The 19,040-nt window shown below is 33.4% G+C and overlaps 1 protein-coding gene across 3 annotated transcripts; it reads right to left on the minus strand.

Moving 5' to 3' along the window:
- Positions 1 to 380: 380 nt before the first annotated feature.
- LOC105348265 (probable DNA double-strand break repair Rad50 ATPase) lies at positions 381 to 10,485 on the minus strand. 3 transcript variants are annotated; one of them, XM_011457606.4, is made up of 2 exons: positions 9,843 to 10,485; positions 381 to 2,432 (listed from the first exon to the last, which is right to left on the minus strand). In XM_011457606.4, exons 1-2 carry the CDS (start codon positions 9,885 to 9,887, stop codon positions 594 to 596), a joined length of 1,884 nt encoding a protein of 627 aa, XP_011455908.3. In that variant the 5' UTR covers positions 9,888 to 10,485; the 3' UTR covers positions 381 to 593. The 3 variants fall into 3 exon arrangements, with proteins under 3 accessions (XP_011455908.3, XP_011455910.3, XP_011455909.3); XM_011457608.4 differs by lacking the exon at positions 9,843 to 10,485 and adding an exon at positions 7,113 to 7,314; XM_011457607.4 differs by lacking the exon at positions 9,843 to 10,485 and adding an exon at positions 5,108 to 5,527.
- Between the last annotated feature and the right edge of the window lie 8,555 nt (positions 10,486 to 19,040).

Raw genomic sequence — 19,040 nt, forward strand, 5'->3', positions numbered from 1 at the left:
AGTACTTTATAAAAAATATAGGAAAATATTCAAATTTTAAAGATTAAATATTTGGAATTCTTCTCTACTCTCTATGGCAAATTGCCTAAAATAGTATTTAATATATAAACATTAAGTACATCTTATTCATACTATGTTGACTACATGTATCAAACCTCCTTAAATAGGCAAAACAGGGGTAAACGTTAGACCTGCAACACTATTTTAAAGTAACGATCTATGACGTTCGACAGACACAATATTTTCTCAAAAACATATAAAACATCTGCATCGAGAAACCTTATAATTACATTAATGCATAAAATTAAGGGTAATACGGTTAATTCTCCCTTACGAAAGGAGGAAATTGGAAATATTGATGGAATATGTTTCAAACATGCAAGTTTCTAATTTATTTTATTAAAAATAAGTAAAACACGTAAATGGGATGGAAAAGAAAATCATGTAGCTAAATGGTATTTTTTTTCATCTCACCCATTTTACTGCACTACATTTGTTCAATTACTACCGGTATATAATTAAATTTTCTTTTTTAAAATAGTCATTAAATCTTTGACCAACTTTGATGGTGAGCATCTCTAATTTGAGACTTGTTATGTTTTTACTGACTGCTTCGTTCTGGATTGTATATGATATGTCACTTGATCACGTTTTGTGTTTGAGGAGTTGTTTCCCTTCACTGATGGTGTGTTTGGCTTGAAACCCGTGATGTACTCAGACAAATCCACATCGTCGGATTCGGACACAAAACTCCTCTCCGATTCCATTCCTTCGATACTATTCAAGTCGTCTTCTATCTCTTTGGTAAGTCTTGAGAGTTGCCGAGTGAGGTTTTCCGAATCTTCTGAACTTTCGATATACCTTTGCATTTGTTGTTTGATTTTTTCAGTGTTTGTTTTCAGTAAGGCCAGTTGCTTCTCGAGTTCCTGTTTTTCTGTCTGTTTACCTTTAATTACTGTTTTGATATCGTCTATCTGTTGCTTCATATCTCCAAGAAAGTGAATGAAATTTGGCCGTAGCTCCAACTCAAGCAGATAGTCTTCCTGGACAACGTTCTTTTTGTATTCAAGAATTTTCAAGGCGGACTGGCGTTTTGTTAACTCGGCGTTGAACTCATTCGCTCTATGCACCAACTCGCCATGTTCCTCGGACCCTCTTCTGACATTGTTCAAGTTCTCCATCGTCCGTTGACGTTCGTAAAGAAACGTGTTGTATTCTTTTTGAGCGTGAAGAAGTTTGGAATCTACTTGCTCGAAATTATTGGTGAGTTCGTCGATACGACCTTCCCGTGATTCTAAAGACTGCATTTCTTCATTCAAAGTCTCCAACTTGATTTCGTTTTCATGAATGACTTCACCTATATCTCGTATATTTTGTTTGATTTCTTTCGCTTGCTGTGCGTACTCGTTTGCTACCTTCATCCTTTCTTCAGGATCAGGAGATGGTTGCTTTTTGGGCGCTTCTGGGGTTTTAGGTGGTGGTTCTTTTGGAGAAACGGTGCTCTCGCGAGATTGGGAGACCATGCTGGGCTCACGAGATTTTGATAATGTATTTTCGCGAGATTTTGGCAATTGTTCTTTGACTCTGCTTTTCAGTGGAAGTCTATCCCCGTATATTGATTTAGCTAAATTTAGCCACTCTTTCGCCATATCTATGGCATTGTAACACTTAACAAATGCATCTGGAACCAGTCGCAACAAAGGTTCAAACGCTGAATAATTACTGAAGGTCATAAGTTCATGGCTGCTATCTGGATCAAAATCGTCCGGGTTTAACTCACGATCTTTCAGCAACCCGGCCCACTTTCTTTCAAGTTCTTCCAACTGCGTAACAATTGCAAACAATTTCTGCATCTCGGCTGTTTTGGTCTCCTCTTCGGTTGGCCGAGAACCTCGTTTTGAATTTTTTCCTTTGATATTTTTGGATGGCGGGGTTACTTTTTTATCATTGCTGTCTGTTGCGCGGTCCTTTAAGGCTGAACGTCTAGGTCGGTCGGCAGGATCAAAGTAATCCTTGAGCAATACGGAGTGAATGTTATCGTCGAAGTGGCGTTTCAAGTTGCCAAGATATTTGTAGTCATTCTCAAAAGTCTCCAGGTGTTTTAACGCCTGCCTTTCTTTGTCGCTTAGTTTAACGTTCTTTTCCTCTCTTTTCATCAACGGTTTTAAAGACTGGCGAAGCTGATCCATTGACTTGAGTTTCAGTGTCGGCGCTGTCGATGGCTTCTTTGCCTCCGCTGCCGTCTTGGCGCCTCGAGGCAGGCTTGGGTTGGCAGCCCTCTGTTCATCAGCTGCTACTTGTAACATACTATATAAGCGTTCCTTTGAAAAGCGGGAGATCGCATGGCGTAGGAGTTTCTCAAAAGCTGTAATTTGGCCGAGAACGGACTCCGGAGAATTGGTCCCTGCACCCTCCATTCCAAGAATGTGGGTCTGAAAACGAGAGAGAATGTTCAGTAAGTATACAGTTCTTACTCAACGAGCCTTAAGGAAATATATAAGTACAAGTCATGTGTATGAAAGAACAGTGATTATTAATAGTAACTGGTGATTAATTCTTACTTTGCAATTAATATTGCAATGAATTTATTTTCCAATGCTTATTTGCAGTATTTAAAGCTGAACTGTGACAACGCCCGAAAATTATGACTTTCTTTTTTACAAAAAAATTGTTAATAATAATATATGAACTACACTTTTCTGATTTTATTTCATTTTTCAGAGGAAATTGGATAAATCGTTCAGCCAGGGCAGTAGACAAGATATAATCATGATACCGCGGTAACAAGCATTCAATTTTTTGTCTCTATATCTATACATAATCGAATATTGTTTTCAAACCACTGACACAACTCCTCTCTCTCTCTCTCTCTCTCTCTCTCTCTCTCTCTCTCTCTCTCTCTCTCTCTCTCTCTCTCTCTGATTTAACTCAAATATTTGCACGTTTCAACAGTCAATAAATTGTTTTTACATGTATAAAGCGTCAAGTTTGTCTTCAAGATGAAGTCTTGTGACGTTTAAGATGTTTACATACACTTTTAAAACTCTTTGACAGCAATAGAGAAATCCCCACTAACTAATCAAACACAGTCCTATTGTTGACGTTAATTTCTTTGTGTTCAAACTGAATCTCATAAGGTGTACCTTTGGTAGAAGCGCCCGTAATAATGCCCAAACTCATTTCATATTTCTCTCTTTTTTTTATCCAAAAAATTATTGAAAACTACAAATTCTATGCATATGATCCGAATTAATGTTCTCTTTATCAACTAATATTTTGCAATTACATGATTTAATAATCTTATAAAATTGTTTCTTGCACTTCACGCTCTGTAATACTAGGGTTTTGTTCTTTCAATAATTCAATGTTGAAGCCTTTAAGTTCTTTCTGTATAAGTATAGATAAGTATATTTTGTTGATATGTTGATAACGTTCTTGTTCTTACAATGATGTTATTTGTTTTATTATGTGACGTCACAAGTGTCAGACAGTATATATAGCTTCCGTTCTTGATTCTAATTATGATCAGTGCACAAAGGTCATTGGATATGGCGATTAAACATTGTAAGACCTCTAGCTGCTTTCATATCCTGAAAATTCATGAATCGCGGTATACAGCGGTATACAGCCAATATGTGTGTGTTTGTTTACGACTAGTTTGTTAAGTACACAAAAGTTGTTTGTTTTATCATTTATTGTGCTTAGTGTCATTGAATTGTACAAGCACAAACTACCGTATATATAAGTTTTATTCGCGTGTCCCTAAATTTGAGAAATTTGGAAAAACTGTATCACTTTTTGACATTTACGTCATTTTTTCCGATTTAAAAAGTTTTTAATAATGAAAAATTCCGTTATACTTTCTTCGTATTGAATTTTTTGCGGTGTGAATTTGCTTGCAAAAAAAGCAAAAATAAGAAAATTGCGAATCTCTGGACCAACGATATAACTGTGATTCTAAAACATAAAGGATAAAAGAATTTACATGATAAATGGCCAACGATGGGTACTTCAAATTAAAAATCCATGGTGTTTCAACATCTTTACACCAAAATTAAACATTAAACTGATGTCGCACGCTTGAGTCTATAATCTAGGATATTAATAGATTAATAATGTCTGAAGATTACACTCAGGCCCATTAAATTCATATGATCACGTTTTCTATATGAGATTTATTTTGTTTTGTAACGAAGTAAATTTAATTTGTGTGGGATTTGTGAAAAAAAAAATAGAGACATAAGAGCTTGTCATAATTCTTGAAATAAAACCTTATCAAATATCTGTTTACGCTCTCAAAGCAAATTGTAAGCTTCTTATGCTTATAACCTTGAAATTAGATATTGTACTGTTTCAAAACAAAGAATAATGCGAAACAGAGACCAGCATCTCTTTCTATATAATTCTCATTGTAAATTATGCGTGTGTAACGCATAATGTATTAAAATTTCTGCATATCGCAGATTATGTTTTCCTTGCCCAAAACCCTACCTCCAAAATCAGAACGTTTTCAAAAGTCACGAATTGCAAATAATTAAATAGTATGCAATAATTCACAAACATTAAAACCATTGATCTCAATTCTTTTCATATAAAGATTGGATACTGAAAAAAGATAAAGACCATGCGCGGATCTAGTTTGGGTTTGAGAGGGGGGTCCGGGTCCCGAGTCCACACTCGGACTCCCCTCCCTCGAAAAATACAGTTATCCCTCAACCCCGCCCCCTGGAAAAAAATTCTTGATCCGCGCATGTAAGCTCCCAGCCTTCTCGAAATAAAAACTCTTCGTAAACCGTAAACCACACATACATGTACACGCAACACCGAACCTAAAAGAGCCAGTAGTTGAACAGAAATCTTTCAAATAACCTTATTATCGTCCACGTGTATTCTTAATCCTTTATATTCATGTCTCTGCATACATACCCTAAGAACTAGTCAAGAATATCTGACTAGATACAACCGCTATAAAAATTCACGTAGATTTTAAATTCATTACACCGTGCATTATAAAAAATTCTTCGGAGGAAATGGTGGCAACAAACAAATAACATCTTTTTTGATCACAAATCGGTAAAATACAATCGACAAAAATCAATCTGATTACCTCATCCTCTGGATCAAGATATTCACTCATTGTTTTAGATTTGTTTATCAAATCATTCAATTCGTCTTCATTCACATGTCTCCATAATGGTCAAGTATTTCTTCCCCGTTATGTTGAATATACATGTATGTATATCACTAATTATACAATTTTCCCCACTAGACCAACTATAAAGAAACGGTTAGGGTTTAGATCCCTTATTTGTTTATGACAAGATCTCCATTAGTGTCATCACATTAATCCGAAATTTGAAAACACATGGTATTTCTTTAAAAGTAAACAAAGCATTGTTCGGATAGCTTGTTTACAAATCTAATGTTCCTTAATTGTCAACAACAAATTGGCACTCGAAGTACTTCTGTAATAATTAATTAACATGAATCAACTGTCTTTTCAGGGCCGAGTAAATCAAAACGTCCTTACATGTACTACGAGAAAAATATTTACTAATTTTTTGTGGAAATCTTACGATCACTTCCCGCAGATAACAAACGTTTAGATGACTTTAGCGGGTTTGGTTTTTTGTGCAAACTCATGCGCCCACCTATTGCCTGCATACGGTATTTAAAATGTTAAGATATCAAAGGCCCGCGACCAAACGTCTTCCATGCGTTTTGTCCCGATCAGCGGTTTTCAAAGCGTTTGAAAGAATGCGTATTGTTGCAGAGAAAAAATGATTTACTCGACAGTTGATCTTTGAACAATGGGCATCGTTTTATCGTCCAAGTGTCATCTGATTAAGTTATACGTGACTGCAGTGTGTGAAAATGTTCGTGGATTGAAAACATTTCAACATATTTTTATGTACTGATAGGTACAAACTTTGGGCCCGATTTTATGCCCCCCTTTTGCATTCAGATAGATAGATCAGCCTATTAAATTTTATGTGAAAGCGACGTCCTTTGCAAGAGTATGCAGAGGTTAGATACATTTTTATAGCCTCGATCGTAGAATAAAAATATATTTTAAAGGGGAGTCAAAGTAGAATAAAAAAGATGATATGGGTATTAGAACGTATTATAAAAGTCAATGAATTAAACGATAATGACGTATTTAAAGGTGTAATTGATACCCCCATAGGCATTTAAAAATCAAATTCACATATACAACCGAAATGGGTGGATAGAGTTGTTTACGAATTTAAAAGGTTTGCATAAAATGGCTTAATGATTTATTTTGCCCCACCCCCTCGTTTTTCTAGATCTAGAACACATTACACATCTCCATACTAATTTTATTCTTAATTTTAGAAAATCTACATGAATATCCTACCCAAAAGCAAATACATCATTTCTTGCAGAAGTGCATAAGAATTGACAAAACATTGTGGGCAAGCTGAAATTCTGCTCTTTGTTAACAAAGCTGGAAATTTTGAAAACATGCTTGGAGGCTAATGGTTTGAGAGTATTTTGATGATACTTATAGCTTGGTGTCATAAAACTATCGGGGTTGATTTTAAGGTAAGAATTTATCACGATTGGATTAAGTGTCACATAAAAACAGTAACTGATACGTTTTTAACCTGTTTTAAAAATATTAAATTAAATAAAGATATCCAAATAACCCTTTGAATCAAGCGTAGAGGACCAATTTATTTATACATGTATTTCCCTGACGATAAAAAAGTAGGAAACATAAAACAAACCGATTTAATTTTTTTTTTTTTGTGGTGCTGTAAAATCACAACGGACTTGAAAAACTTCACCGCACACTTTAGAACATAAAGGAATTATTTATGTAGAAATATAGATGAAAAAAAAATTCTGAATGGAAAAAAAGAGGGGGGGGGGGTGCTTTGTGGCAGTCAACGTCATTACACCTATACACGAAACAGAGTCAAATCATGAAAATGTATGTAGAGATAATCTACAATATTTAAAAAAAAAATCCAAAGATTAAGTGTATTAAAAATGTGATCATACGAACGTAATTTTGATAAAGAAGAATTATATATATTTAAATTTTGATGATTTTTAAATTAATTCCAAAATGGAGATCCTCTTACCTGATGACTTTCCTTAATCTTAAAAAAACGGATTAAAAACGGATTAAGAAGTTCTTGTCCATACGCTTATTGGTGTTATAGTTCCATGAAAAGAACAAAGGTTTGATTGACCTGAGGAGAATTAACACTTCTTCATTAAAAGATGATCAACAATTAAATTGAGGATCATGATACTCTAAAGTACGCTGGTCAACCTATATATACTGACTAAACGAGATATCCTTTATATATATTAATATCTCTCTGGGTCATTTCCCAAGGGCAACCTCATTTAAATTTTTAAAAAAACCCGCACGTGATGACAAACAAGTGATAATGAGTTAAATACCTGCAACGGTGTGATGTCTTATTTAAATATTCGACCAATAATCGTAATATACACAGAGATTGATATCAGTTTTCATTTTACGATGATTAATAATGTTTAATCGCTGCCATTAAGATTCTTTGGGTCTATAAGGAAAAAGGGACCCCTTCGAATTTCGTAGACATTAATAGACCTATTTAATTACATTGCGTCTAGCATTATAACGGTTGCCTACAATGCTTCTCAATCTTAAGCAGTTCTTTTCAAGTTCTGTCTTATGCCAAAGCCCATTTCTCGAATCAAAATTTATATCTTTATATGTCTGTCGTTTGATACCTATAAATCGATCTAAAATGCGAATGTTTCATTGGTAAGCTATAAATCACACTCAAATGGTTTTATTTTGAGAAATGCATGAAAGGAAAAGCTCAGACGTAATGTTATTAATTCTGGTATTAACAGTGCTATAAGTTACAAAAGAAAGAAAACAAGAAAATATCGGAAAAAGGAAATGATTAGAAACTATTAAAGTGAAATTAAATATGTTTTTAGGTACGAAATATTATTCAACAAAGATGCGGTGTAGATTAGTTTTTTGCAATATCCGTTGTGTTGGAACGCAACAAATTGGAATTGAAAAGATATTTTTACGCACATATTTCCTATTTAAGAAAAAAAGATAAATCATAGTTCGATTTAGCAGGAATTTGTAACTTTTCAAGACCTTAAATACCCCGCATGCTTAATATCGATATACATGTACGCTATAAAATAGATTCATTTGCTATATTAATCAAATGTATGTTTTTGAATTTTAAAATTGGATTAGGCTTCATCTGGTATTAAGACAAACTAGTTATACAAAAGCCAGTTTTTTACTTAAAAAGCAAGAATTATTGAAATTTTTTCAACATCTATGATTATCGCAGATATTAATAGTTTATCATATGAACATTTTCAAAGAATATTGGCCATTTTTCACTACAATATTATTTGGTGAAATCCATTCCTTATATTTACAAAATAAAAAAAAACAACAACAAAAACTTAGTGAACTTAGAATGTATAATAAAATAATTTAGCCATAGAAAGTGGACGCCCTAGAAATAGTTTGCGTAATAACAGAATATGTGTGTTTTGCAGATCCGAATGTGAGGATGAGTATCACTTTGTCTTAATATGTATGTAGTACTACGTTGTTAGCAGTTAAGAAATTAAAAAAATACTATTGGGAAAAACCATCTATGTCTAAACTTATACAGCTTTTTTATGTGTAAAACAATGTAAAAAATATTCTGAAACTTAGGAAAGATTTTTGCCAACATGCCCTCACATTACGTAATGATTGACATTCTATTCAAACAACCGCTGTTTTAAATTAATGTGTTGTACATTCTCCATAAATATTGATATTATACAATTGTACTTCATATCTATTGTTCCATGCACTATTGCCAGTATGCCGATTGTTACATGTACCAAAGTCCTTGCGCTACGCTGTAAATATTCTGTTTAAAACATTTAAATAATGCAATAAGATGTATGTCTTACGCAATTAAGTGAATTGAATTGAACTGGAATCCAGAGGTCGCGTTATTGATTTTGCGTGTATGATGTGCAAAATTTTCAAAGATTATACTTACATTCCTTGTCTGCATTATTTGAAGTGATTTTATGACGGGAAAATTAACGATACGTGTAATAATTGTTAATGAAAAGGATTGAAACAGGAATAATTTATTATAGATTAACATGGAATCGTTCGATTTAGAGTAGTTACATATGTACATTGTACATTGTAACTGTATCTATAACATAATATTATGAAGGTATAGTTCCATTTTGGTTTGCTTTGGGAGGTCAAAACACAAACACATACAAATACTGCAGAATAACCAGAACAAATGATTTTTTCATTGTTCTCTCACATGGTGAAAAATCTACAAAAGTCATTCAGCGGGATCGATAGAATACAATAGTAAAATCAATTTTGTAAAGAATGGCAAACGAAGGTATAGAGAAGCAATCGATTCGTGAAAGAGCTTTAATAATGATTGCGGGACCTGACTTGCCGTGTCAATTTAAACATTTCAGTAGAAAATAAGGCACCGTTATAAAAGTCTTTACCAATTTATGAAGGAGAAACATATACAATGTTACTCTTGACTGCATTTTCTTTTGATTTTTTAAAGTCACAGTTCAACGAATATGTTTTGAACAGATAATTGATGGGATTAAATGTGCGTATGGGGTATATCATGATGACATATTTTTAAAGGACTGTTGAAATTTAAAAAAAAATGGCATTTCGTTGATCACTTTTGTTGTAGTTTTTTGTTTTAATATTTCGTGTCTGAGAGAGAGAGAGAGAGAGAGAGAGAGAGAGAGAGAGAGAGAGAGAGAGAGAGAATATCGACTTTTACCTGCAGGATTTTCTCCACATCCGAAGATACATCGTTGGTGAACATTATGTGTCCACAGCTTTTTGTATAAAACACGACACGAACTCAGTTCTTTTTTTCTCCCACTTTTTCTCTTTTTTTGTCCTTCAGAGCGTTCTTATCTAATCTTCAACCCGATATCTGAAGTTTCTTAACAGTACAATCAATTCATCGAGTCGTAGGCAATGTTTGCTTCATGTTCACTAATCTCGGTTAAGAACGTTCTACGGGAACCACGCTAACCTTGCATATACTCTCTTTTTTCAATTCGGTGAAATCGAAATTCCAAACAATAAGCCTCAATTGATCGGACACATGCAGAGTTCGAAATTTCCAAATACTCAATTGTGAATTATTACATTCATTCTCCAGAAATCCATGTCAATAATTCAAATCCTTTTCCAGACACGTTGTGATTAATTTTTTTTTCCAGGACCCGTCTAAAGAATCTAACTGTGTTACAAAATATAAGATTGTTTCCTCAAATCCAGACTGTAATATTGCTCTCCGGGTTCGTGTGTTTGAAGTTTACCCTGTGTTGTTCCGATAGAAATGGTGAACCACCATGTGTACTGTACTAGTTTACCCTTACATGTAATTGTAACTTCTGTGAAATATTCCGTTTGTCAAGGCCCTGTTATTATCCTATCGTGTTTATTTAATTACTGCCTTGTGTATAGACTGGCTTTACTTAAAGTGTATATTTATCATGTTAAGCATAAAAAGTGTAATTCCGTTTAATCTTTTAAATACCCGAACGTTTAAATGTCCTCAGATGCAGTGTTAACAGCTGAGCAACGGTATTCGTCTTTCTTTCTTTCTCTCTCTCTCTGTTTCTTTCTCTCCAACTTTCTTTCTTTCTTTTCTAATATTGGTAGGTTTGAATGCATGTTGGTAGGTGTAAGTAAATAGTACGAATAAACTGCATCAATAAGTCCATTTTCTAAATATTAATATTTAAACTCACTGTACCTGTTTGTATTGCACTATGTAAATACATAGAGCGAATACACAAAGAAGAGATATTTAAGGTCATAAAATATTGAACATTGTAATATCTTGAGAAAAACAAATACATGTATATCCATCTTTCACAGTAGCCCTTTAAGCTTACGGGTATAACAAGAGGCCCACAGGCTACATCGTTCACCTGACATAATATTGATTAAATCAACTTCATGGAATCAGAACAAAATATCTTGTATTGAGAATCAAGTAGACCATATCTTGTTTAAAAAGACCTAAAATAGTTTGCACATATTCTTATATTAAATATAAAACCCCCCTCATTTCAGTTTTGGAAAGGAAGATCTTCATTTTTATCTTATAGTCCTAATTATGTAAAAATTACCGCCACTTCCAAATTGTGGCACCACCCTACCCCCAGGGATCATGATTCAACCAAACTTCAGTCTACACTATCTGAGAATGCTCCCACACAAGTTTCAGCTTGTCTGGCAAAAAACTTTGTCTAAGAAGAAATGTAAGAGAAAAAAATCTCCATTGATTCTTAATATGTAACAAATGAACCCCCACTGTGCCGACACCCTGCCCCCCCCCCCCCCCCCCCCGGAAACAGAGGGTGCTTCCACACAACTTTCAGTTTTCTGGCTAAATGATTTTTAAGAAGAAAAGTGAAAAAAATATTTATTTTTATATAATTTTGTGGTCTACTCTACCTCTGGGGATCATGATTTAGACTAACTTGAGTCTACATACCTCATCAGAACCAATCGACACAAATTAATTTTTTTTTACCAAATTGTTTTCGAGAAGAAGATTGAAAAAAAAATCAACCCCCATTGTAGCCCAACCCTACCCCTTGGGATCATGATTTTAACAAACATAAGTCCATGCTATCTGATCAAAGATGCTTCTACACAAGTTTCAGCTTTTCTGGTTAAATGGTTTTTGAGAAGACGATTTTAAAAGATTTACTTGAATACTATTTATTTAGGGATGCTTTGTGCCAAGTTAGATTAAAATTGGCCCAGTGGTTCAGGGGAAGAAGTAAAAAATGTGAAAAGTTACAGACGGGCGGACAGACGGACGCCCGACAAAAAGGTGATCAGAAAAGCTCACTTGAGCTTTCAGCTCAGGTGAGCTGAAGAACGAAAGATTACTTTTTTGGTCACTTTTTTCCTCAATTAATGTACATTTTCCTAACTATAAACGCATTTTAACAATGCCGAATTTGTTTATCCATTGGCGGTAGGTGCAGACAAACAAAAAGACAGAGAACTGAGGATGGACAGAATCAACAAAGTTATCCCCATAGGGAAATACATCATAGGTATAGTGGCCATTGCATTGTATTAAATGAATTTGATCGATGAATACAACATACAACAGCAAAAGTGGAATAACTCTTAAGTAAAAAATGTACTTAAAAAAAATAGTTTGCTAAAAAAACGAACTTAAGTTGTGTTCTCCTGGGGAAATGTTTCTAGGATTGTCGAATCAATTATGATATCAAATTGGTGCCTAATATTAGATTTAAAAAGAACAACCTTTTCTGATTTCTTAAAATAATGTCAAATTACCAAATTCTCACCAAAATGAATATAATTCGATTTCTAGAATTTATTTTAAAATCCTTACAAAGCATTACATAGTCATGACATACATAAATTAGATGAGTTAATGTAAATAAGATATTCAAGCAATGTTTTCCATATTGCGTTTGATCAAGCTTGCTTTTAAATGTTATTGTATTTTTTTCACTATAAGTTATCTTTCTTGTAACGTTGCATATTCGATGAAGAAAAAGCAAAGAAAATCAATTTCCACTTAAAGGGACTTGGACACGATTTGACTTAAAATGTTCAAATTTTATTTTTCCATTTTCAATATTTACACTGATAAATATAGAAGTTTATAATGTTATGTCAAAATTTGAAAGTCAAATATCAAGTTATAAGCAAGATACAGAGTTCATAATTTTTTGTTTTGTAAACAAAGCTGGAATATTGTCATTTTTTACAGATGTGTTGTATTGGTGTAAGTTTCAATCAAATGTATCTTTCTTTTGTTGAAAATAGTATTTATGAAGATACTGAATTAGTTTAAAAAAAATTTACAAGTCATATTGTCTAAGAAATGGTAATTCTCTACATTACATTTTTTGTAAACAACTATAAGACTCGAGCTTTGTTTACATAACAACCAATGTAACTTCTGTGAAATATTCCGTTTGTCAAGGCCCTGTTATTATCCTATCGTGTTTATTTAATTACTGCCTTGTGTATAGACTGGCTTTACTTAAAGTGTATATTTATCATGTTAAGCATAAAAAGTGTAATTCCGTTTAATCTTTTAAATACCCGAACGTTTAAATGTCCTCAGATGCAGTGTTAACAGCTGAGCAACGGTATTCGTCTTTCTTTCTTTCTCTCTCTCTAAGTTTCTTTCTCTCCAACTTTCTCTCTTTCATTTCTAATATTGGTAGGTTTGAATGCATGTTGGTAGGTGTTAGTAAATAGTACGAATAAACTGCATCAATAAGTCCATTTTCTAAATATTAATATTTAAACTCACTGTATCTGTTTGTATTGCACTAAGTAAATACATAGAGCGAATACACAAAGAAGAGATATTTAAGGTCATAAAATATTGAACATTGTAATATCTTGAGAAAAACAAATACATGTATATCCATCTTTCACAGTAGCCCTTTAAGCTTACGGGTATAACAAGAGGCCCACAGGCCACATCGTTCACCTCACATAACATTGATTAAATCAACTTCATGGAATCAGAACAAAATATCTTGTATTGAGAATCAAGTAGACCATATCTTGTTTAAAAAGACCTAAAATAGTTTGCACGTATTCTTATATTAAATATAACCCCCCCCCCCCCTCATTTCAGTTTTGGAAAGGAAGATCTTTATTTTTATCTTATAGTCCTAATTATGTAAAAATTACCGCCACTTCCAAATTGTGGCACCACCCTACCCCCGGGGATCATGATTCAATCAAACTTCAGTCTACACTATCTGAGAATGCTCCCACACAAGTTTCAGCTTGTCTGGCAAAAAACTTTGTCTAAGAAGAAATGTAAGAGAAAAAAATCTCCATTGATTCTTAATATGTAACAAATGAACCCCCACTGTGCCGACACCCTGCCCCCCCCCCCCCCCCCCGGAAACAGAGGGTGCTTCCACACAACTTTCAGTTTTCTGGCTAAATGATTTTTAAGAAGAAAAGTGAAAAAAATATTTATTTTTATATAATTTTGTGGCCTACGCTACCCCCGGGGATCATGATTTAGACTAACTTGAGTCTACATACCTCATCAGAACCAATCGACACAAGTTAATTTTTGTTTACCAAATTGTTTTTGAGAAGAAAATTGAAATAAAATCAACCCACATTGTAGCCCAACCCTACCCCTTGGGATCATGATTTTAACAAACATAAGTCCATGCTATCTGATCAAAGATGCTTCTACACAAGTTTCAGCTTTTCTGGTTAAATGGTTTTTGAGAAGATGATTTTTAAAGATTTATTTGAATACTCTTTAATTAGGGATGCTTTGTGCCAAGTTAGATTAAAATTGGCCCAGTGGTTCAGGGGAAGAAGTAAAAAATGTGAAAAGTTACAGACGGGCGGACAGACGGACGCCCGACAAAAAGGTGATCAGAAAAGCTCACTTGAGCTTTCATCTCAGGTGAGCTGAAGAACGAAAGATTACTTTTTTGGTCACTATTTTCCTCAATTAATGTACATTTTACTAACTATAAACGCATTATAACAATGCCGAATTTGTTTATCCATTGGCGGTAGGTGCAGACAAACAAAAAGACAGAGAACTGAGGATGGACAGAATCAACAAAGTTATCCCCATAGGGAAATACATCATAGGTTTAGTGGCCATTGCATTGTATTAAATGAATTTGATCGATGAATACAACATACAACAGAAAAAGTGGAATAACTCTTAAGTAAAAAATGTACTTAAAAAAAATAGTTTGATAAAAAAAACGAACTTAAGTTGTGTTCTCCTGGAGAAATGTTTCTAGGATTGTCGAAGCAATTATGATATCAAATTGGTGCCTTATATTAGATTTAAAAAGAACAACCTTTTCTGATTTCTTAAAATAATGTTAAATTACCAAATTCTCACCAAAATGAAATTCAATATAATTCGATTTCTAGAATTTATTTTAAAATCCTTACAAAGCATTACATAGTCATGACATACATAAATTACATGAGTTAATGTGAATAAGATATTCAAGCAATGTTTTCCATATTGCATTTGATCAAGCTTGCTTTTAAATGTTATTGTATTTTTTTCACTATAAGTTATCTTTCTTGTAACGTTGCATATTCGATGAAGAAAAAGCAAAGAAAATCAATTTCCACTTAAAGGGACTTGGACACGATTTGACTTAAAGTGTTCAAATTTTATTTTTCCATTTTCAATATTTATACTGATAAATATAGAAGTTTATAATGTTATGTCAAAATTTGAAAGTCAAATATCAAGTTATAAGCAAGATACAGAGTTCATAATTTTTTGTTTTGTAAACAAAGCTCGAATATTGTCATTTTTTACATATGTGTTGTATTGGTGCAAGTTTCAATCAAATGTATCTTTCTTTTGTTGAAAATAGTATTTATGAAGATACTGAATTAGTTTAAAAAAATTTACAAGTCATATTGTCTAAGAAATGGTAATTCTCTACATTACATTTTTTGTAAACAACTATAAGACTCGAGCTTTGTTTACATAACAACCAATTCTTACCTCTGTATCTCGCTTGTAACTTGACTTTGACATTAAATATTTTGGTCAATCATTTAAAATGCACCAGTAAACCATTTTTTACATAAAAAACAAAAATAAAATTTTTGATCTCAAATCGTGTCCAAGTCCCTTTAAACATAAATTATGTTTTTTAACGAAGTTTAATCAATCGATTTATCGTATACTAATTATACAAATACTGTTAAGATAAAAATTATGAAGCCATTAAAATGTTCGTTATGAAATTCTGTATCGCTCATTTATGAACATTACCTAAAGAGCATACTAGCCTTAGCCATCTCTAATGTACTTCTCCAATACATAAAATACCATGTTAAATCTGTTAGGTTTTACAAAGGTGTGAAATAGACCCTCCAGTCTGTACAACACCAAAAATTGATTTATAACTGTCCTAAGCCGATTTTGAATACAAATTCACATACCTGTAAAAGAAGTGAAATTGAAATTGATGACAGGGACAATTTCCAAGATATCTTCATTGACACATTATCATTTTTCTCTCATAAAAGTTTACAGGAACAACAATAGGTTTCTTATGGAGATTTTAAAACGGGGAATGTTTACATCTTTTCTCCATTCGGAAGTCACTCGGAATACCTTGCTAAATTTTTTAACGTTACCGTCCGGGTCTGCTGCAATATAAAATACCCATAGACATTACATTTTTTTAGCCGTGTAAAACATGCTCAGATAGAGGGGGCGTTGCAAAGAAGAAATCTTGTACATTTTTCATATTTTGAATGAACATCATTTCAACCCTGAGGGTTTTCTAAATACAAGTAATTAAGCTAAATATGAATCAAGGATATCTTGGGACAGAGTATAGTTGTACATTGGCGAACCGTAGTTAAACTAATCCGTTGTGTAATAGGTAAAATATCATCTACAGTGTACGCCATCATTAAAATACTGCATACATTAGGTATGATACATGTATATGTTACAGGCGTTTTTTAATGTATTTAAAAACATGATTTCACAGCAAAATAAAAATAAAAGCAAGATTCTAAAATCGCAAGATATGCGTCTCACCATTTTACGCGGATATCATATGTAATTCCTCGCCTTTCATTAGGAATCTACAGTATAATTTGTGTTATCTAACGTCTAGTGAGTACGGGATAACCATATTGGTAACATAGCTGTTGGCATCATGATTTAATTTTTCCCCCCTTATATACAAATATTATACGCAGCAAATGTAATTCTTTTAAGAACCGCTATCTTTGTAAGAAGCATGTAGTACTAGTAACCAATTAATACTTTACTCAATTAATTTTCAAATGCAGATGGAGAGTTTTTGTTTATATTTTAGAATAATACTTAAGGTTGCTTTAAAATGATATTGAATTGGTAAAACAATTACATGTATAATGAAAAACAAAAATGTAATGCAAGCGCGAATCGTTTAACTGTCACCGTATTGTGTTACACAGAAAAATATATTAAGAAAAGAAAAAAAAAGAACAGCCCCCCCCAAAAAAACAGAAACAAGAGGCCCATGGGCCACATCGCTCACCTGAGGAACAAAAGGTATGATAAAATCAGCTTAATGGACTCATAATACAAACAATCTGGACAATGTACAATAATACATGTAGATCCTGTATAAATAAAATCCATTTTCCCCCCTGCATATTCCTCAGTTTATATTCATTAGTCCCTTTTCTAACAGGATGATTTTATAGTCATATCACATGTTGAGTATTGCAGTTCTCAAAAAGATCCTTAACAATTGTTTATATATGGAATATAAAGCTACATCAAACTCTGAACCTTCTTGTGAGGCCCAAGAATTGTCCTGGAGCGAAAGTCTTAACAATTATATAGAATCATCTGGCTGATTAGGTTCTGAGAAGAAGATTTTTAAAGATTTACTCTATATATTCCTATGTAAAACTTTAACACCCCCCCCCCCCCCAATGTGGCCTCACCCCACTCCCAGGGATCATGATTTTCAAAACTTTGAATCTACACTACCTGAGGATACCTCCACACAAGTTTCAGCTTTCCTGTCTGATTAGTTTCTGAGAAGAATATTTTTAAAGATTTACTCTATATATTCCTATCAAAAAATTCGACCCTCCATTGTGCCCCACCATACCCCCGGGGGTCATGATTTTCACAACTTTAAATCTACACTACCTGAGGATGCTTCCACACAAGTTTCAGCTTTCCTAGCTGATTAGTTTCTGAGAAGAAGATTTTTCAAAATTAACTCTATATGTTCCTATGAAAAACTTCGACCCCCCATTGTGGCCCCACCCTACCCCCGGGGGTCATGATTTTCACAACTTTAAATCTACACTACCTGAGGATGCTTCCACACAAGTTTCAGCTTTCCAGGCTGATTAGTTTCTGAGAAGAAGATTTTTAAAGATTTACATTATATATTCCTATGTAAAACTTCGACCCCCCATTGTGGCCCCACCCTACCCCCGGGGGTCATGAATTTCACAACTTTGAATCTACACTACCTGAGAATGCTTCCACACAAGTTTCAGCTTTCCTGGCTTTTTGGTTCTTGAGAAGAAGATTTTTGAAAAATTCTCGAAATTTTTCATTAATTTCTAATTATCTCCCCTTGAAAACGGGTGTGGCGCTTAATTTTCACAACTTTGAATCCCCTTTGCCTAAGGATGATTTGTGCCAAGTTTAGTTGAAATTGGCCCAGTAGTTCTTGAGAAGATGTTGAAAATGTGAAAAGTTTACGGACAGACGGACGGACGGACAGACGGACGACAGACAAAATGTGATCAGAATAGCTCACTTGAGCTTTCAGCTCAGGTGAGCTAAAATTGGAGAAAAAATTAATAATGTTGAATTGCGATATAGTGAATAGCATTTTTTCTGACTTTTAAACGATGACAATTAAATATAGTTCTAAACCTTTTGCATGTTAGTGTGGCAAGTTTTATTAACCCAACCTTGCAAAAAAATTTTTCAAGAAATTCAAGAATTTGCGAATGATACAAAACAGGTAAACAAAATAATCTGTTTGTGAATAATGATCAGCTTGAAAAACCTTAATGCTTTGCCATTGTGAGATTTATTATTATTTTTGACAAAGCAGAGATGTTTGAAGAAGACATTCGACAATGAATATTTCATAATCACTCAAATTCACAATACAGATTACAACGTAAAAGTTCGTCACTTTAAGATATAAAAGAAATTTTTTCGATTGATGGCTTTAATTTATTCATGAAATGCATATCCTTTTGAAACATAATTCTTTAACTTCTATCAGTGTCTCTATACCTGGTAATCCGTTTTCAGCACTCAACAGCATCTTAATTTATTAATTCCATCAAAGTTTCTTTTTGTTTCCTGTCACAAAGAAGTATTGACAAAATGATCACACAGGACAATGTGGCAGCGCACTTTGAAAAAAAAATTAGTATT

This window comes from Magallana gigas, chromosome 10 (genome assembly GCF_963853765.1).
Source record: "Magallana gigas chromosome 10, xbMagGiga1.1, whole genome shotgun sequence".
NCBI classification, from domain to species: domain Eukaryota; kingdom Metazoa; phylum Mollusca; class Bivalvia; order Ostreida; family Ostreidae; genus Magallana; species Magallana gigas.